This window comes from Aethalodelphis obliquidens, unplaced genomic scaffold, assembly GCF_003676395.1.
Source record: "Aethalodelphis obliquidens isolate GAN/ISIS:26980383/991018 unplaced genomic scaffold, ASM367639v1 scaffold11, whole genome shotgun sequence".
Taxonomy (NCBI): domain Eukaryota; kingdom Metazoa; phylum Chordata; class Mammalia; order Artiodactyla; family Delphinidae; genus Aethalodelphis; species Aethalodelphis obliquidens.
Genome location: NW_020837955.1, coordinates 39,569,456 through 39,591,061, shown reverse-complemented (window position 1 = coordinate 39,591,061; position 21,606 = coordinate 39,569,456). Strand labels below are relative to the sequence as shown.

At 48.3% G+C, this 21,606-nt stretch overlaps 1 protein-coding gene across 2 annotated transcripts in view; it reads left to right on the top strand.

Moving 5' to 3' along the window:
- Positions 1 to 21,606, top strand: part of ADAM12 (ADAM metallopeptidase domain 12) — a 388,736-nt gene that overhangs the window by 251,758 nt on the left and 115,372 nt on the right. For both annotated transcript variants that reach the window (XM_027112934.1, XM_027112932.1), the window contains exon 5: positions 12,397 to 12,473. In XM_027112934.1, coding sequence (XP_026968735.1) covers positions 12,397 to 12,473 — 77 coding nt within the window. The remainder of the gene's footprint in view (positions 1 to 12,396; positions 12,474 to 21,606) is intronic.

Genomic DNA, 21,606 nt, shown 5'->3' with positions numbered 1-21,606 from the left:
GGCTTCCCTTCCCTGGTGGCGCAGTGGTTTGGGAGTCCGCCTGCCGATGCAGGGGACGCGGATTCGAGCCCCGGTACGGGACGATACCGCGTGCCGCGGAGCGGCTGGGCCCGTGAGCCATGGCCGCTGAGCCTGCGCGTCCGGAGCCTGTGCTCCGCAATGGGAGAGGCCTGCGTACTGTGAAAAATAAATAAATAAATAAAGAGCTATGGGTATTCGTTTTAAAAAGAATAAGCTTAGAGAAAGGCTTTACATTTACAACTTAAATGTCGTCAAGTAGCCATTATTGTCGGCAGAATTTTTGTTAATGCCTGACCAAGCTTGGGAGAGTCAAAGAAATCCCTGGGAAGCAGAAACAAACCAGGGGTGTAAGCTCAGAGCACTAAGCTGGTGAGTTGAGGTCACGGGACCCCAACGGGCTATTCAGGACCCAGAGAGAGGACCCCGTGCTTGGGGGTTGGGACCAAAGAAGTGGGCATCTGCAAATGAGAATCCCGCGAAGGCTGGGGCCCCAGAGAGATGCTTCCTCTGTGAAAAGAGGGACAAGTAAAACTTCAGTCCAGAGAAGGGGCAACAGAGAGAATTGTCTCCAGGTGTCCTGGATTGAACAAAGATTTCATAAAAAATAGAGAAAGTGAAACCCGAGCTAGCCTCATAAAGTGTATATTTGGAATGGGGTGGACTGGTGTTCAAATTTCTAATACCAGCATAGGAATGGAATTCCCAGTAAATGTTGACCTCAGAACTGGTCCCAAATCAGCAACCCTGCGTCCCATGGGCCCAAGCTGAAGTCAACTGAAAATAGTTCTATAGGGATATTTCTACAGCCCAGGGTACCTGAGATTCCCACGTCAAAAACAAAGAAGAAGAAGAATATTATCAAAGATGACCCAAAATCAAAATTACAAAACACACGATTAACAAAAGCCAGCATAAATGACAAGGGAAATGAGAATTAGCACCTCCAGGAATGTGAGATCATAGAAAAGTCAGACGAGAATCTGAACTATTTTAAAGAGAACAGAATAGGTCCAATAAAAATTCCGGAGTGAAAATACAGGGGAAAAAAAAACTAAAGAAGCACCAACAATGCTCCCCCTTCTGCTTAAGCCATGGGATGGGCAGTTTGTTTCTCAGTGGTGTCATTAAGGACCAGTTGTTGGTTTTAGAAGGCGGAAGGGACAGTGAATACAGATTTGTCCCTACTGAGCCTGTGGTGGGACAGCGTAGTAAAGATGTTCAGTAGGCAGATAGCTGTATGACCCTGGAGCACAGGATAAGGATGGCGGCCACAAAAGAAGACCTGAGGGTCCATCTGAGATATAAGTAATCATTGGTGCCCTGACTTCATTTGACTTTTTCTTTTCTCTTTTTTTCTCCTAAGAGGATGTCATTTATACGCCTCTAGAATTAGCACAAAAGCTCTCCTTACAGTGTAAATTGTTGTTCCGAATAGAAACAGAAAAAAGAGATCCTAGAAATACTTGACAATAGGCTCACATCCTCCGAATCTCCCTTATAGATGATAGTGAAGGTGCTTGTTGATTACAGACCATCTAGAAGATGTAAGATATTCTTCCAAAGTTATTTTAATAGTTTCATGTTTTCTGTCTCCATCTCCCTGACCAATTTCCTCTTCTTAGGGCATTTTTGGTCCTTTTTTCTCATCTGGGAAGAAAACATATGATAAGAGAGAAGAAATGGAGGACTAGATAAATGAGGGTCCAGCAGCCACTGGGGCTGTTTGGGACTTGGATTGCGAAGGCTGAAGGCTATAAATCCAGGCATCTTAGAAAACAGCCTGGATGGAAGGGCACTGGAATGTTGATGGTAGTTGTCTCTGGTGGAGACTCCGTATTTTTCTGTTTGGGCTGATTGATGTATATATGGGGTGGTGGACAGGTTACATTTCTCATCTTTCCATGAGGTCACTGTATAGACAGGCAAACACCTCCCCCCACCCTGACTCACCCCCTCACTCCTCCCCATGGAAGCATCTTCTCAGGGAGAGGAGGGCGAGAGGAAGCAAGTCCTGGCAACCGCTGGTCCCTGCTAACTGGGGAAGGGGCAGAGCCCCTGCTTTGGAAAGGCCGTGAGCTAGCCTTGCTGTCTTCCCTCGGCCGAGTGTGGTTGAGCCCTGCCGGCCCCTCTGTGGAGTGTTCCAAGCAATGGTCTGCTGCAGCACCAGCTTCACCAAGATGGGTCCTCAGGCTTGGCTAATGAGAGCAGGGTGGGGAGATGAGGGGAGACGAGGGTTAGAAATTGCAGGAAGCCTCACTTCTGCCCTGACCTAAGTTGTGTCCTCTGATGGAATATACCAGAAAGCCCTCTTTCAGAAGTAGTTAAGCTCGTAGTGTATTTTGATCTTCATTGGACTCTTGGATTCTTTCTTCAGTAGGTGAACCAACTGGAGGCTGGGTTAATCGGCAACCCGAAACCTCCAGAAACGGCAAGCATATATTGCTTTTACAATTAGAAAAACAGTGACTTTTCTCGTAATCTGGGGCCACCTTCCCCCATTTCTTTGAGTGCCTGTTCTGAGCTGTCAGCCACGTTACTGTAAAGATGGGTGAACAGTCTCGTTCACTGAAGAAAACCCTTAGCCCTAGACAGCCCATCTTCCAGCAGAAACCCTTTAAGGGGAGCTCAGGGCCTCATACTGTCTTTCGTGGTGAGGACACAGATGCAGCTTTGGAGGTTTTGTTTCTACTGAATCGGGCTGGGAAACAAAAAGAAATGTGCTGATTCATCCCCTTTTCCCCCAAAGTCAGCACACAATGGATTTCCCTAAATTTAAAATTATATATAAAATAAGAACCACTTTTTCGCTAGCATCTTTCTTTTTTAAATTTAATCTCTCAACAATCAGTGTAAGCTGGTTGACAAGCAAACTAGTGGCTGATTTTAATTTTGGAATTGATCCCCTGTCTTTTATCTCTCTATTATCCTGACAGGATGAAATATTTGTGGCTTAAGCCCTTGCTGGCCACATCTAAGGGAAGATTATGTCTTATACTGTCTCTTTTAATAAGGCCTGTGGGAGACAATGCCCATGATATTTATGTTGTCTACATCCCAAAAGACAACTCTGGGAAAGGCCAGAATGCCCTCCAGAAAGTCTCCTAAACGCTGTCAGTGCTTTGGTCCAAACACATCCTTCTATTACATGCATGTTAACTGAGCATCCCCGTTGTGCCAGGCCCTGTGACTCCCACTGACGATAAAAACAGACAGGAGACCCACATGGAGCTGGAGGGTAGAGACTGACATTATTCCAAGAATCACAGACCAAATTAAAATCTGTGCTAAGTGCACCGGAGGAAAGGCGAAGGGGCCTAATCTAGTCTAAGGAATCATGGAAGACTTCATGGAGGAAGGAACATGTGAACCAAGATCTGAAGTTTAAGGAGGCATGAACCAGAGGATGGGAAAGGGAAGGACGTTTCTGGCTGATGCCAACTTTTACTTGGAAGTGGGGAAATGTCTACAATTTGACAGGGACCAGAGTATGTAGGACTTGGAGGCCAAGGTGACAATTTGGTTGTCATGGAGGAGGAAGCCATTAAAAAGTGTCAACCAAGGGGATGTCATAACTAGGGGTAGACTTTGGAAGATTCCACTGGCTGCAGCTTGAAGGTCATCAGAGGGTCAAGAGCAGAGATCCAGCAAGGTCAGGCAGTTGGCTCTTGTGGAAGAGCCCAAAGCCCGGGTAAGAGGAGATGGTGGCTGCTGGGACCATGGGCATGAAGAGGGCGAGAAGGAAAGAGATCTGACCTTCTACACCTGAAGGGTTCCATTTGTTGTATGTGTTTCTCATTCAAAAAATTTATGAAAACATTTCCTATAATAGACGTCCAAAGGGGACCTTCAATATTAACTGAGGCTGGACCATCAGACAGGCGTGAAATCCCATATCTTGATCAAAAGTATTGTTTGAGTGACATCCCATTCATTTCCACGGCAAATGTGTTTCCTATCAAAAAAGAGTAGAACCTTTTACAATCGGCTAGGACTGAACATGTCAGGGCAAATGGGTATTAGAGAGTCAGCTACATCTCATCTCTGTTAGAGAACATCTGAAGAGGATGGAAGATGATTCTGGGGGTAGGAGGGAAGGCAGAGACCATTCTCGTCTCGTACAGGTACTAGGTACGAGCTAGGCCTGTTATCACATTCTTAAAAAATGATTTAAAATGGACTTAACTTCCCTAACATCTCCATACTCTCTGCACGTCTAATTCATCTGCTCTTCCGGGCTTGCCTCTGTCTCAGAAGGCTGCTCCGTCCTCCCACTGACCAAGGCACTACACACCCCCTCTTCCCCTCAGGTCCTCGCCGTGTCCTGTGTTGATTTCCACCTTCACAGCCATCTTTCCCCCCTTCCTGATCCGCTGGCATACCTGCTGCTGCAGCTCAGCTCCTCCCTTCTCCTCAGCTGGAAGATTGTCATGGCCACCTGACATTCCTCCCCACTTCTCATCTCACCTATGTTTAATCCAGCCACCACTCCTGCCTACGTGATCCTTCTAGAGCATATTTCTATCTATGCCCTTCCCTTCTGCACTTGTGTTTCAGTCCTCACAAATCATCGAGAGCTTCCTCAGTGCCTCCTTCACCGAGTCCAAAGTTCTGAGACCAGTATTCCCATTCCATCATGATGACATACCTTACCTCTTCATGCATGCATTCATTCACTCATTCATTTATACACCCATTCAACAACAGATGTTTGTTGAGTGCCCAATGTAACCTGAAGTGAGCACCAACAACGTGCCAGGCACTGTGCAAAGCGCTTTGCACACATTTTGTTGTTTGATCCTCACAATACATCAGTTTTTGCTATTTTTACACCCAGATGAGGAAGCTGAGACATAGAGGACTTGAGTAACTAGACTAAGCCCCCAGCTAATAAGGATTCAGACTCTCACAGCCTGAGTCTAGAATCTGAGCTCCTAACCACTATAATGCAGACAAAACACTGGAGCGTGTCTGTTGTATGTCCATGGCCGTGCTGCTTGTGTTGTGGAATTAGTATAGAAAACTGTAGCGAGGTGGATTCAGGAATGGGCTGGTGTTCGTTGGCAAAGAGAGAGACCCAGCAGGTCCTTCTTGGGGAGAGCAGAGGATGCTCTGCTGACCTGTTGTCCTGGGATACAGGGAGGGGCAGAAAGCCCTCTGGGAATTTGCTGAGTGCATCACTCTGAAGTCCAGTGGAACTGAGTAAGGTCTAGTGCCATGTGGCGGTGTACAGGAGCGAGGGGGCCACATTCCCCATCCTCAAGGAACATACCGTCTGACCACAGACAACACGATGCACCCGTGGCAAAGATGCTTTAGGAGCCAAACAAGGGAAAAGCCAGATCCACGTGGAATGTGCAATGAGTTCCCAGAGGAGCTTCAGGTGCGGTGACTTTCCTTCTCTAAAGGTGTCAGGAGAGGCTCTGGGACAGCCTTCTGTCTGGAAGCGGTGTGTGTAGAGAGTGGGTTCAGAAGCCAGGGAGGCAGCCTGCCCAGGCTAAAATCCCAGCTTGAGCCCTGAACCAGCCGGGACCGTGAACAGGAAACAGACACTGAACCTGGCGCACAGTCAGGCTTCTAGAAAAGTGAGCGCTTACAGCATAATGGGTTTAAGTACATGTTGTCATATCCCAGATCTGTGACAAGGACACACATTTCACAGATTGATTCGATCCCTAAGACCCCGGGCAGCAAGTGTCAATCACGTTTTACAAATTAAAAATAGAGACTGAGTCTCAAAGCACAAGACTTCCAACTCCAGATCGGTCCAGCGCGCTCACTAGCGCAGCGGTGCTGTTTCCCGGCCCAGGTTGCAGGGTACTCCCAAAGATCGTGAACACAGTTTTGTAAGCTGCGTTCTCTCCTGCCGAATGCCAGCACCGCAAAGTAACGTGAGCGGCCCCTGAGATTGGTCCTTCCCAATCTTTTAAGCAGACACGGTTCTTGTTAGAGCTGGGAGCAGACATGGCCTGGGAGCATGGGTGTGCTGACTGACTTCTCAACAATCCGTCCCATACACTCTCAGGGGAAAGCGTAATGTCACTCAGTCAGAGAAACACACGGGGCTGCAGAGTCACTTTTGCTTGAACGCACTGTAACCTTCTTTCAGTCTCAAGCAAACCCTTGGTATGTGGGGGCCTGATTCTCCATACAGGGGAGGAAAGGCTGGACCATAGGTGTGCTGAAACGCAGGTCAGCAGCTCAGGCACACGCACATGCACGTGTGCACACACACACTCACTCACCCTCACACCCCTCCTATCTGCAGATATTTCTGAGTCTGGAAACGACTTTACTTTCCTCGGATTCCCTGAGTGATGAGGCTCTGCCGTACTTGAAAAAGTATTCTGTCCGCGTTTGGATTTTAGGTGATAACTTTTCATCGCGAGGGCACGTGTTCATAGCAGCAAGATGTGGCGGGGAGCTGTCCGGCCTGGGGACGAGAGGCTTGACTTTTAGTCCCTGCTCTGCCATGAACCAGCTCTGTAACCTTAGACAGTTATTTAACCAGTCAGGGCCTCAGTTTCCACATCTGTTCAGGGAAGGTTGGTCTTGGACGGCCTGAAGTTCCCTTCCAGCTACAACACCGTGCGATTCAAATGCCGAATCAAGACCGTTTGTCACATTGCATATAGCCGGGGAGGCCCTTTAAAGTTCCCAAGGAAAAGAACATGGAAAATAATTTTCGCTCAGCTTACTCCCTAATGGAATCTGTCTGCTCACGGGTCCCTTTCAATCACGAGGTCAGGCCACTTTTGTTAGCTATTTAGCGTATAAAATTCCTTTCTTTCTAGTCCACTGAGAGTTGGGTAACAGAATTTTTATTTTACTTCCCGTATGGCATAGAGCTGAGGGCTACTATTTTCAAGCTCAAGTGTTCTTATTCTATATCCTCTTCCCCACCATTATATTTGATTGATAGTATTAAACAGAAGGAGAGTTTATTTTACCGGAGGGGGGAAATGCATTAGGTTAAGTAATATGTATATAAAATAAATGGTTAGAGGTTTTGTAAAGGAAAAGATGTAATTTTGTGGTTATGCATGTTTGGGACTATTTTCTGTTATGTTTTGCTGGTAGAAAGAGAATGTATCGGATCAGCAGAACTAAGCCAAGACGACTGTGCAAATAAGATGATGTCTTGTTCAGCCACGTCTTTAGAGACGTGAGCATGAGAGAAAGAAAGAGACGGTATGGTTTGACTCTCTTGAGGCAATTGGAGGGGATGCAGTTGGGGAGGCTTGCAAGGGTAATTGTTGTGATCGACAGATCCAGTGGGCCCTGGGGCCCAAGACCTCCAAGGCATGGTGGATGCCTGCATCTCTCACAGGTGTGGCCACATCCAGATCCAACAGGCCACATGTTTGCAAACCTACAAGGCCTGGCAGGTTCCCGCCTGTTAACATCAGTCTATAGGAGGCAACCTGGCCCTCAGACGTGGGGACACACACTCACCTGGAGACTTTGCTGAGTGGGCACTGCTGGCCCCCACGTGATGCTGCCTGCACTTCTCTCTCTCGACCCTGGCCACCGCCAAAGGGGATCAAGCCCCCCGGAGGAGTAGGAACGTACATCTCCTCCACTCCCCACGGTCAAATTCCCCAACCAATTATGTGACACCTAGTGTGATGAGTCTGTCTCTCTGATTTGTCAATTTATCTATATGATGACTTCTATATTATAAAAACCAAATCACATTTGTTTAAACATTTAGTTAATCATATTAAAAAAACAAAACTTCATGAGACTGCAATTGTCCTGGAGGATCTGGAACTTGGAGTTCTAGTAATAGTCAAGAGTGAGCAATGGGCTTGCTAGTCAACTGTCTGAAGATGAACAGAAGGTAGTTTTAGAGCTTAGAAATGAGGTGTTAACTCTGGTACTGACTAAGAGAGTTGGGGTTGTTTAAGGACCAGAGTACAAGAGCTAGAATCCACCCACTCCTCTTTTTTTCTTCACCCCCTCCTCTTTTATAAGCAATAATGCAGCCTAGTTGTTGAACTGGAAATTAATTTTATACTAATTTGTTCTCAGCTCATTCTTTAATAAGCTTATATTTATGGGTATTTAATTTGAAAGCACATTTGATAAGTAATCTATTAAAAAGTAAATCGACACTGAGAATAAATGAGTTTGAAATTTCAGAGGCTGGTCATTAAGACTATTGTCACCATTTGGTTTTTGATTTTTTAACCAATACTTGGTTTCCTATAGCAGTATTTCACAGTTATCTAAAATGGAGCAAATTATTTAATGTACAGGACCCTCAAAGATGGGTAAGTCAAAAACCAGTGGTGCTCGTTCCCCTAGCTAGCCTAACTGGGTCCCTTCACTTCCTGAGTCATCTCAGCTCCAACATGTCTGCTGGGTTCCCACGGCTGAAATCCCCCCACTCTGGGCAGAGGGGACCAGGCCGCTCTGATGCCCTGGGGCATTACAATCCAGTTACACCTCCCCATGTTTAGAGAATTGTTATCATGACTCCCTTAAGTACCCAAAGCTAGAGTTACCTAGAGAGGGGGAACCATGGAGCCTTTCCAAAGTTACTTCCCATGGAAACCGAAGAGGCAGGCTGGCAGCAAGGGTCCCCCATGGCCTGGCTGGATGACTGGCGGCTGGCTGGCAGTATCCCCCAGCACTGTCCCTCGTGCCCCCTTCCCTGGACCACGTGCCCACTGAAGAGGACACCCTCGCCAGAGGAGACGTGGGGCAGTGAGTCTGCCTCCACGCCTGAATCTCCCAGCCAAGCAGACAAAGCCCCTCCCTGAACTGCCCCCCTCCCCCATTGCCCATGTTTGTGCGTGTGCTTTCCCTCTGTGGGCAATCCCCTCTCCCACCTCTGTCCCTGGCCACCGGGCCACCCCACTCCTCAACGTTGTATGGGGGTCAAAAAGGAGGCCCAGAAAATGTCATTATTTCCAGCTGGTATAGTCAACAACATAAAAAATCCAAGCTATGCTACAAATTGTTAAGCTGATAAGATGGCCCAGCAGGAGTCTCTGATACAAGATCAACTTTAAAAAATAAAAAAGCTTTCCTTTACATTAAAAATAACCGTGTATAAGATGTAATAGATAAAAAGACCCTATTTATGATATCAACAAGCCTATACAATACCTAGACATAAGCCAAGTGAAAACTTTCCAAAGCCGTTCAAAATAAAAACATCTAAAACTAGGCAGAAGGATGTAAAAATGGCCTTATTATGTGGAGAGACATACCGTGTATATGAATAGAAAAACTTTTTATTTGAAGACTACAAATCCTGACTAAAGTGACCTCTACATTCAAATTAGTCGAGCTGAAATCTCAAAGGATTATTGCAGAGCTTAAAATTTGATTCTAAAATTCACCTGAAAGAGAAAATAGGCAATAATACTGTAGAAACTTCTGAAGAAAAAATAGTATCAAAAGAAAACTCACTCTCAACAAGGTTGCCAAGACGAATTGGGGAAAGAATCGTTTTCTAACAAATGGTTCAGGGCACCTGGATAATCCACATGCAGAAGAGTGAAATTGGAGCCCTACTTTAAGCAGATACAAAAATTAATTCAAAGTGAATCAAACATCTAAATGTAAGAGCTAAACCTCTAAAACTCGTAAAACGTAGATGTAAGTCTTTATCACCTTAGGTTAGGTAAGGGTCTCACAGATATGGCACCTAAAGCATCAGCAACCAAATTAAGAAAATAGAGAGCTTGGACCTCATCAAAATGATCAGGCTTTGTGCTACAGAAGACATCAGGAAAGCGAAAAGACAACCCCCAAAATGGGAGAAAACATTTGCGAATCATATCTCTGGTAAGGGTCTAGAATCTAGGGTATATAGAGAACTCTTCCAACTTAACAATAAAAGGACAAAAAAAAACCAACAAAGAATAGGCAAAGGATTTGAACAGACGTCTCTCCAGAAAAGATGCATAAATGGCCAATAAGCATGTGAAAAGATGTTCAACGTCCTACGTTATTAGGAAAATGAAAATCAAAACCACAGTGAGACACTACTTCACATATACTAGGATGGGTGTACTCAACATCATAGACAATAACGAATGTGGGTGAGGGTGTGGACACGTTCATACATTCATCCCATACACTGAGAATGTAAAATGGTTCAGCTGCTTGGGAAAGCTTCGGCAGTACTTCAGGATGTAAACAGAGTCACCATAAGATCCAGCAATCCCACTTACAGATATATAACCATATACCTACCCACAGTGTAAACCCCAGAGAACCAAAAAAATATGTCCACACAAAAACTTGTACATAACTGTTCATGGCAGCATTATTCATAATAGTCTAAAAGTGGAAACAGCCCAAATCCCCAGCAACCGACGAATGGGAAAACAAAATTTGGTATATCCCCACAATGTCATTTTATTCAGCAAAAAAAAAGGAATGAAGTACTAATACTTGCTACAACATGAATGAACCTTGAACACATTCTGCTAAGTAAAGGAAGCCAGACACAAAAGGCCACATTTTGTGTGATTCCACTTAATGTGAAACGCAATGCAATGAACAGAATAGGGAAATCCACCGAGACGGGAAGTAGTTTAGTGGTTGCCAGGCGTGGCCAATGGGAAGTGTCTGCTAACGGGTGTGAGGTTTCCTTTGGGGGTGATGAAAATGTTTTGGAATTAGATGTGATGGCTGTACAACATTATGAATGTACTAACACCCATAATAGTATGCTTTGAAAAGGTGGATGTTATGGTATGTGAATTTAATCACAATCAGAAAAGAGAACTTGCTCTGATATCAAATGTTCCTATAGAATAATAGGAATTAAAACAGTGTGGTGTTGGCTCAGGAATGGACAGATGGAGGTTCGCCTCAGTGGACCAGCATAGAGAACATGGAGAGGGAGCCACAGACATATGTGGGCATTCGATATCTGACAAGGTGACATTTCAAATCAGTCAGAAAAGGAAAATGGTGGTGAAGAACAGCTGTCTCTTAGTTTGTGGAGAAGGTTGGATGCCAACCTCATACCTCCACAAGAATGAATTCCAATTTAGATTAAATAACTAATTCTAAGAACTAATTCTAGGAAATAGAAGCAAATAAGAGAGGACATATGTATAACGTTGAAGAAAGCCATCTTAAGCAATACACAATATGCATAAATTTGTATAAGAATTGGAAACTCTTGTAATAAATACAATAAAAGATATCGTAAGTCAGTTAAGAAGACATTTCTCACATAATTAATATCCTGAATATATAAAGAACTTCCAGAATCAATAAGAAAAAGTCAAAATAACAAATGTACTACAGCACTCCCTTCCTGTAATTGCCTTTTCAGATGATTCCAAAATTTTGTCCTCTGTTCAGTGACAAAGAGATCATCTTGGCCCCTTTTTCATGATGTGGGATTTCCCTGGCCACTCAATCCCATCCGGCCCTCTTTCTTAGCAAAGTCAAGGTGGTCTTTGGAATGTTGTCCCTGTCAGACAGGACAGCTGGACACCCTGCCCTGCCCTGGAAAAAGTGATTAACTGTGGTCCTGATTGAAGGAGCTGTGTGCTGAGGCTGAAACCCCAGCGTCCACTTCTCCTGTCCCTTAGAAGACGCAGCCCTTCGCCTCGGGGCCGCACGCCGCTGGCATTCAGAGGCCTTGAATGAGGAATGAGCACTAAGTGCATTTAGTGTTTCTTGCCGGCCAGCCACTTAACTGGGGCTGCGACATAACATTTGTTCAACAATAAAATTAACCTTGATTCCGGACAGCTATCTATCTTCACTGAGGACGTGTCCGTGCCGTGGTTTCTTTTTGCAAGTGACATTATTAAAGAAATGGAATATTGCAGGCATGTCGCCCAACGACTTCGGTCTTAGAAAACCTTCCTATTTTTCTCTCCTGCTAAGAGTCTTTCTGCTCTCAATTGGGCAGTTCATCGAGGTACCCGCTATCTCTCCTCACCCCCTTCTTCTCGTAGCCTTTTCTGTTTTCATAAGCCATAGATTTGGCCTCATTTTATTGCATTTCACAGTGTGCTTAATTACCCCACACAGTTCCTCATCTCATTACAAAAGACAATTTGTAATGCGGAAAATGGCAATGTGATTTGTTCAGCTGCTGGAGTTTGTAAAACCTTCCGCATCAGGGCTTTCCTGAAGGATGTCAGAGAGACGAGAATGGAACCGGGATGCGATTAGAAACCCTGTTGATAATCTCTAAGTAAATCAGATATTCCTGCCATAGATCCTGGCTGGGTCACGTGGGGCTGGCATGAAACATTAAGACCGCTGGCTGGTTCAATATTTTATGCGAAAGGAAATTCTGTAGCTGAAAACAAGATGATTGGAGGCCATTGGTTTATTGTGAGTGGGCAAGAAGACAGCATGACTGAACCGACTTTCTCCTCCTTTCAGGGTCACTGTTACTACCATGGACACGTGCAGGGCTATTCTGGTTCCACGGTCAGTCTCAGCACTTGTTCTGGTCTCAGGTAAGTGACCTTGACAGTGGCAGCTCTGGCCTTAAGCACAGCTACCGCAGACCACCCCCTTCTCCAACCGCTCTAAAGCACTAGAGTGACGGACCTCGCCCCTGCCTGGCAGAACCGAGGAGCCCTTGCCCGGCAACGTGGAGGGCACCGCAGCCCCCCACTCCCATCTCAGCTCGCCTTCCTTCGCCGCTCCTCTTTCAAGGCTGTTCTCAGGCCTTGTAGGTTGGCTGGGTTTCAGCAGCCAAGGATTTGGGGAATATCTTTTGTTTTTGTGGCTTGATGCCAAACAACTCCCAGTGTTAAAAAAAATAGGACATTAGGTATTAGCATTTCAGCTGCTTGCTTAATAAAAATGAAAAGGGCCTCTTCTCACTAGGACACAAAGTGAGGGGCTGACTGAGCACAGATCCAGGTGAGCTGAATACGGGCCTGGGTGGCAGGGGCCCCTGCCCGATGCAGGAAACAATCCCTTCTGCTGCCGAGGACAAGCCAGCCCTGCCTTCCAGTCGCAGCAACCGGCCCCGGCGGGCTCTGTGGGCTCCCCAGGCAGACCAGTCTGTTGACAGATTCCCAGCTGCCTCAGCCTCTTGACTGGGTTTATCTATCTAGTTTGTGAACTAGCAGCTTGTGTCCTCAAAGTCCTGCTTTGCTTTGGCCGCTGCCACCAGAGTGCAGGTCTGCGGAGGGAAGGACGGAGGGCCCGGGACAGCGGCGGCCCAGGGAACGCGGGACTGTGCACCGAGGTTCCTTCTCCGCCATGGCATGCAGTACTCGCAGACCCACGGCGCACAGTCCCGCGTTCCCTGGGCCGCCGCTGTCCCGGGCCCTCCGTCCTTCCCTCCGCAGACACACAATATACCACATACACCACATTCACACCACAGACACACACACAATATACCACACACACCACACACACACCACACACACACAATATACCACACACACAACATACACACCACACACACAATATACCACACACACACACAACACCACACACACACAATATACCACACACACAACACACACACCACACACAATATACCACACACACCACATACACACCACAGACACATACATAATATGCCACACACACCACACACACGCAATATACCACACACACCACACACAAAACATACACACCACAGACACACAATATACCACACACACCACACACACAACATACACACCACACACACAATATACACATCACACACACAACATACCACACACACCACACACAACATACACACCACACACAATATACCACACACACACAACATACACACCACACACACATACACAATATACCACACACACCACACAATATACTACACATACCACACATACACACCTTAGCACACACGTACCACACATTATATACCACACACCACAACACACACAGTACAAGCACCACAGACACCCTGTAACACACACACAATTTATCGCACACAACATACCACACATATCAACACAACACACACACAACATGCCACACACAACATACGCCAGGCACACAATGCACCTTGGACAACTCAGCACACTTAACACACTAAACACAACGGGAGCGAAGTGGAGATCAGGGGCCCTGGTCGGGGTTTAGCGACTGTGGATGGAGACGGATGCCCCGCGCAGGGGAGCGGAGGCGGCGCTCTTGGCAGCCTCGCCTCCTGTGAGTCCTGCCGCGCTGTGAGCGTTTACAGGTACTCTTGAATTAATGAGTAATCGCATTGGCGGCTCTTACGGACAGACAGTACAGCCGCTAGTGGACGGAATTCTCCAGAATAACAGCACCTGAGTCTGGCCGCGGCCTGGTCAGCACGCGCAGCCCTGGGCCCGGCTGGCGGCTGGACCGGCCTGAGGGAGGGTGCAGCCGGGCCTCCGGCTGCACATCCCCATGCCCGTCCTTTCCTGGGGCGTCCCTGCCCCACGTGCACACCACACACACAACCCCCCGCCGACCCCCAACACGTGTCCCCCCGGCCGCTGCTGTTCTTCGTGGCGTGGGCCACCTGCGCGCCTTACATGTACGTGAAGGAGGGCAGCGCCGTGTGCCCTGCGGTCGGCGTCTGCACTCAGCATCGTTTGGGCGTCATCCTTCCTGGCGCGTGAGGGGCGGCCTCTTCCCTCACCACGCACTTACTTCCGTTCCACAGACACCCGCGCTTCCTCTCGTTTTCTCCGCCATGTGCATTTAGGTGGTTTCCAGTCTCTCTCAGCTGCCAATGACCGGCCCGGCAGGCCTCAGGCTCCGTGACCCGGGCGTGGCTCCAATGGAGGCGCCTGAAGGAGGGAAGGGTGTGACCTGCCCAGTCCTGCCGCCGTGTCCTGCCAGCGTGCCCGCCCGGTTTCCACTCTGACCATCAGAGGACGGGGGTTCTGTTTCCTCACGTCCCCCCCAGTCCTTGAGATACCGGATCCATTTTTAAGTATTTACCATTGGAATCTAACAGTCTGTTCAGAACTGGCTCCCCTGCCCCTTCGCCCGCTCCAGTCCCACACAGGGAAACCACAGCAGCAAACGTGGACTGGGGCGAGGAGGTGATGGGAACATTCAGGAACGCGTCAGGGGGAGGGCAGTTCGAGGGGGACCATGAGTCTCCAGGGCACAGTGGGAAGGTTTGAGGGGCAGAGGGAGGAGGGTGGGATCAGTTAGAGGACTGAAGGGCTGTGTGGGACTAAGGGCCCAGCTCTCCTGGAAAACCAGGCACAGGCACCTGGAGGACACAGAGATGAAGGACAGGGTGGGGTCAGCCCTGCTGGCATCTGGGCCAAGGTGACAGACCAATTGGAGGTAGGCCCTCTGGGATCATCAGATAGACGTCCATGTCCCGGAGCACAATAGCCCAAGCAGTGACCCGTCACTGGGCCTCTCTGAGCGCCAGTTGCCTTGTATTTAAAATGGAGATAAAGACTCTAGCCGAGACTGGTGGTTGTGAAAATAAGTACAATGACCCATAGGAAAGCCCAGCCCTGTGCCTGACCTTGAGTGAGCAGCCAATGGAAGAACCATCAGCCACCTGAGACGGTCTTAACATTCTTTGATTCTGGGACTGGGCCAGTCAGGGAGGTGTGAACATGCCGTGCTTCTGGGTTAATTCCATGCAGAGCTACACTGCTCCTACGAGAGCCAGGTGGAGCACACAGGACCACACACACCTGAGAATTACAGTCACCCCTCTCCTGTGTGGTGTCCAATACACCTGAAAGTAGAGTCTCTAACACATGCATGGGAAGTCAGAACTTTACTGTCACACCTCTCTGGAACCTAAAAGATGGACCTGTGTTGAAGGCTAGATATTTCCAACCTTCAAATTAACATAGAGGTCACTGTGTGCAAAGAACATAAAAGCTAATTCAAACTGGCTTAAAGACCAAGCATAGAGGTAGATTCATGCTATCGAAAAGTCCAGAGATGGCTTCAGGTATGACTGGTTACAGGGCCTAACTGATGTTATCAGAATCCATTCTCTGTCCATCTTTGGCCCCTACCTTCTTCTGTGTTGATTTCATTCTCAGGCACTGTTTATTTTTGCGGTGACAGAGGGTCTTCAGGCAGCTCCAGACTTATATCCTCAGAGGGCAAGTAGAAGAAAGGACCCTTCTTTTAAGCTCAGCAAAAGTCCTCAAAATGCAACTTATTGTCCTTCATTGGGTCGTGGGCCCCTCCCTGAAACAATCAGGCTCTAGGCGGGCGGGCTTCAGTAGTTGTGGCACGTGGGCTCAGTAGTTGTGACTTGCGGGCTCTAGAGTGCAGGCTCAGTAGTTGTGGCACACGGGCTCAGTTGCTCCACGGTATGTGGGATCTTCCCGGACCAGGGCTCGAACCCGTGTCCCCTGCATTGGCAGGCGGACTCCCAGCCACTGTGCCACCAGGGAAGTGGTGGGTGGGATGCTCTAATTTAACAGGTTATGTGCCCAACCCCTGGGCCAGGCTGAGTGTGAACCACACCCAGCCTCAGGGGCTGGTGCGGGTTGGGGAGAAGGGTGGGTACATGAAGGAAAACCAGAAAAAGGACAGATGAGCGCCAGGGACACACAGAAACTACAGGCCAACTCCAACAACAGCTTCCACATGTTTGTGAAAACTCTAAGCTAGCGAAACTGAGACCAGGCGTAAGTGGAGACGTCCGGGTTGGTCTGTTAACTTTCAGGTGGTTTTCATAGGGCATCAAACCCTTGATGGATAAAGAGATGAGGGTGTCTTCAAGGGAATTCCTAATAGCTCCTATTTACACTAAATAAAACAATCTGCAAACCAGTGACATTAACTAATTAGTTTTAAATTATGAAGATGAACGACTGGGTAGAGTATTCCTGAGTAACATTTAAATAGGACAGATCTGCCCCCTGTGCTTGGCCTTGCCACTTGCTCTCTACTCCCTGTCCTTCATCCCAGGCCTGTCCCCCAAAGGCACAGGTAACTGGCAGGGTCCCCGGTTTCTCCCTCACAGAGGGGTCCATCTCTCTGACCAGGTTCTGCAGAGCGTCTGAGTCTCAGGACCACCTCCTGTCTCCGGCACCTGGAGAATGTCCACCCGCCCCACCCCAGGTATCTGGCACAGAGCACAACTTGGCAAAGAGGAATACTGTGAAATACTTATGGCTGGGGTTCCAGGAAGAGTCAGGGGAGCGAGTGCTGCGTCGTCTGGTGTCGACCACCAAGACGGGGTGAGAACACTGACGGAGCAAGCTGCTGCGTGGGGATGGAGCTCCTGAGAATTTTAATTTCCCAGATCTTTGTGCTGTTGTTACAAAAGCAGCAGACCGTGCATCAACAGAGAAATTCCGGAGTTATGTAGTCAACTTCATGATCTTGCGAGGAGAGAATCAGACCAGAGACAAAGCTGTGTTCGATCAACTGCTTCCTGGCAAAAGAATCAATCGCGAGGGGAAATAAAAATGCAACTAGAGGAGCACCAGCCTGGTAAATTTTGAGAAAGAATATAGAATTAAAAATTATGTGAAATATGGTGTGACCCCCAAATACATCCAGAGCTAGGAATGTGGAGGAAAACTCGAGTGTCCTAGGGGATGCATTAATTAGAGCCCAGCAGATTACGGTTTTGCAGAGAAAAAGCAGAGAAGGAACATCCTGCTTTGCTTCAAAAAGGCTGATCAAAGACGGGCAGGCAGGCAAGGAAAGCTCTGTCCTGGAAGAGAGAAGAGAGGAGGGAAGCAAACAAGTCATCCTTCTTCATTTGAAGCTTGAAGGGGAAAAGATAAGGAGAGAGAAACGCATGGAGATCCCAGCAGAAAGGGGGATTAAAGAGGAAACAGCTCTTGAATGGAGGGAATGAAGTGCAACGTGGAAAACAGGTCATAAAAACGAGTGCCGCCATAGAGCTTATCCTTCCTTTGAAAGGACTCCAAGTCAAACGGGAAGTTCAGGCCATAAGTTAGTTTTGTACCATATCATGCGTCTCCCCAAGATGCCCAGCCCTTGTTAGCACGGTGTCCGCGCAGCGTCCATGGTTCTCCTGGTCTCTGTTGTTGCTCTCGCTGCTTCGTGCCTCGGCCCTGCTCCTGCGTCCCTAAGCCCACGAGCATCCCCATGAGCACCAGATGCTCCTTGACACTGTCGTGCATGGGTACCATGTTCCAGTGATGCGGAGAGAATTCTGCCCCTGTCCCAGAGGAGCTTAGCCGCTGTGATTTGTAATGGGACAGACGTCCAGTCCTGGCTCGCTCCTGCCAGGGCATCCCAATAGCCATGTCCCTGTGTCCTGATCTGATTCACAAACACCACATTGCTGTCCCCTTCCAGCTCCCTGGTTAGAGCGTGAGATCCTTAGTGGGGAAGAGCCTGTCTCTCACCGTTTCTTCCTCTTCTCTTGCTCCACCTCCGAGCTTCTGCTTGGAAATCTGGCATAAGGACTCTTGGGGGTTCACAATTTTGGAATGAGCCAAGAGTTTTCCCATCCCCTGCTGGCATGGTGGTTAAAACGAGGCTTAATTTCTTAGGGAATCACCTGTGCTTTGATCGACTTAAGGGAAGCATTCACGTAACAGATGAGGAAACTGGTATCTAGAGTTGTAAACTAGGTATTCGTGGTAATGACAACTTCATTTTTAAGTGGAGTTTAGGATACCTGAGCACGAGGTGTACACGCACTCACACCTACACACTCACGCTTTTACATGTGCTCTTGCACACAGGCGCACACGCGCAGACACACACACACACACCCCAAGGGTGATGACAAGCAGGCTATGTCATACTTTACTCTTTGCCATCATCACAATTTCTGCTTTCAGCAGGGCAGGGACAGGTGTTAGTGCCACTGCTTTACAGAGCAGCTGAGGCTCGGTCACCAGGAGCCTGGTCCTGATGCTGCAGCTCGGAGCTGCGGGTGCTCACGGCAAAGGATGCTGTCACCCCCTTCCTAGTCACAGCTGCTGTCTCAGGAGAGAGGCATCTCGTGCATTGACACCAAGCCTTGGCACGTTCTCGTGCGACGCTCCCTAAGCTGTAGGCAGGTGTTACATTCCTCAGATTATGGTTGAGGAAGCAAAGCCTGGGAAACTGGCTTCCCCAGAGTGCCTCAGCTGTAATGGGCAAAACTCCATCTCCAACCCAAGTCTGGCTGACTCCCTTGTTCCGTATTTGCTCCACTAGATCTTTGGCGCAACTTGGATCCAACCTTCTTTTTCAGCCCCATCGTCCTCTACCCTGAGGAACCCCTCCCCCATTCCAGCCCCCACTGTTTTCTACATGTTTCCGGAACATGCCCTACACGTGTCTCACTGCCTTTATCCCTGCTGTGTCTTGGCCTGGGACACACTCCTCTCCCCATCTCTCAGTGGCTTTGGAAGGTTCACTCTCCCACCAAGGCCCAAATCAAATGATGCCTCCTCCACGAAGCCCACCCTGGCCCCCCAGCCACTCCTTGCCATGCGGCTCAACCCTGCCTCGCCTGTTCCATCACAGGCAGCCCTGGCTTCCGCAGCACAGTGCCTGTAGCACAGCAGGCGCTTCCTAGAGATTTGTTCACACCCCTGGGTTAAGGCGCCCGTCCTGCTTTGGCTCACTTACAGTCGATTACTGTACCTTGTGCTTTCACTACCCTGCTGTAAGGACCTTCAGAATAGGGAACACGTCTGATAAGCTCTCAGCACGGGCCTTAGATGTGGGAGACGGCACAAGATGCTTTTAAAAATTCAATGAAATAAAAATACTCAGATGCCAGGTTATTTGGTACCTGAATAAGTCCACACGTTGCTGTGTTCCTTTAATGTCTTGCATTGATTTTAATTATGTAACATAAAGTTTACTGCACCAAGTTTTATATAATGAGATCAAATATAACACAAAATGCAGGAATACTTCTTGCTCCACTACACTATTGAAAAGTAGTCAATCAACTTACTTTTCAAAGGGTAGAATTGACCAGTGTTATGGTCCATGGAATCAGAAATACCATTATAATGAAAGTAATCATTTGTAATTTAGTGATCAGGGCCATCACAACCATCATTTTTTAAAAAAGAAAGGCAAAGTTCTGCTTTGATGCAGTGTTGATATTTATAATTTAACAAACACATTGAATTGATCCATTTGAAGACATTGACCAGAAATCTCAGCTGAGAAAGTGAAAAAAGGATCTTAGGAGGAAAACAAGTCAGAGGGAGTGAGGCGAGTGCTGGGAAATGAGCCTCAGCCCTCCTGAGGGACTGGCCACGTCCAAGGATGCCGAGGAGTTGCCCGCCATCCTCCCTGGTACCTCTCAGCTGGACTTGGGTGTTCGCTGATCTGGGTGGATGTGGGTTTTCCAGATGTCACAGCTCAACCTAAATGGCCCATGGCAAAGTGCTCTAAGGGGCCAAAAAGTCAGGCACGTGGAGATAAACTTGCCTTTGCTGTCCTGTCTGCTAGGAGAGCAGGGCCCTGGGCCCACCCTAGCACTGTCTAGAACCTGGCACGTTATAGGTGCTCAATAAACATTGGTGGAATATATGTGCCCTCTCCGAGCCATCAAGTGGTCAGTGAAACTTAATCCCAGCCAGTTCAAATTTTAAAAAAATCTTTCAAGTGTAGTAGATCACGTTAAGAAAGAAATTAGCTTAGAGTGGGAGGTGAAGTTAATTTGACCTTGACCTCTGTTCTGTGACCTTCTGCTCCCCTAGCTTCTATCAGGCTGGGCTCGGCTGGCTCCCCTCCACCCCGCAGGCCACGCCACCTCTGGTGAGGGCTCTCCTTCTCCCTTCCTCTTCCTCCATGGAGATATTCATTCTGTCATCCTGTGTAAACATCTGTGGGAACCACAGCTGCGTTTGGAGCCCTTCTGCACCATCTCCAAGGCTGCTCTGGTCCCCACCCTGAAGGACCCCCAAGGTCAATCTCAGTTCTCCCAGGCTCTACTCTCGTTCAAAATTCAGAATGTCCAAATCCCAACTCCCTGGTCCCCAGACTGGCCCCCCACCCCCGAACTCTTTTCCATTCAAGGTCCAGCCCATCCCAGGCTCCTAGCTTGGCCCCCGGGGGGATCTCTGATAACCTCTGGCAGTCACCAGCCCCTCCCACCAGCCCCTCCCCTCCTTACAGCATCTCCCTCATCCATCTCCCCTTCCCCATTCCCCCGTTGCCACCCCAGAGCAGCCCTCCCTCCCTCCAGGATTTTCAAATTGCGTCGCACCCATGCTTCCTCCACCCTTCCCTTCCCATCCATCTTACACATTCCAGAAGGTCGTGTTTCAAAAACACTGCTCGAACATAAGTCCCGCCACCCTCTGCACTCAAAACCACACGGCTCCCCACGGCCTACATGTCAGAGCCCCTGTTCACCCACGTGCTTGTGCAACAGTGTTTCCACGGGTGTTTAGACATCACCTCCTCACACACTGATCACTGCAGCCAGACATCATTTTAATAGGTGGAAGCAAGTTCCGTGAAGTAGTTGTACACAAAACCACACGGGAAACTCGGCAGAAGGGCCCAGGGAATCCTGCAGGGAGGTATGGCTAACCTGGACCTCAGAGGTTATGCTTCAGCCTGGAAGACTCTGCCCGAGGGCTGCCCGGGAACGGTGGGAGCCTTTGGGTGAAGACGTGGCCCCAAAGCAGCTGCATCCCGCAGGCCAGAGGGGTGGCTGCCACCGGTTACAAGGCAAGGAGCCGGTGGATTTGATAGAGG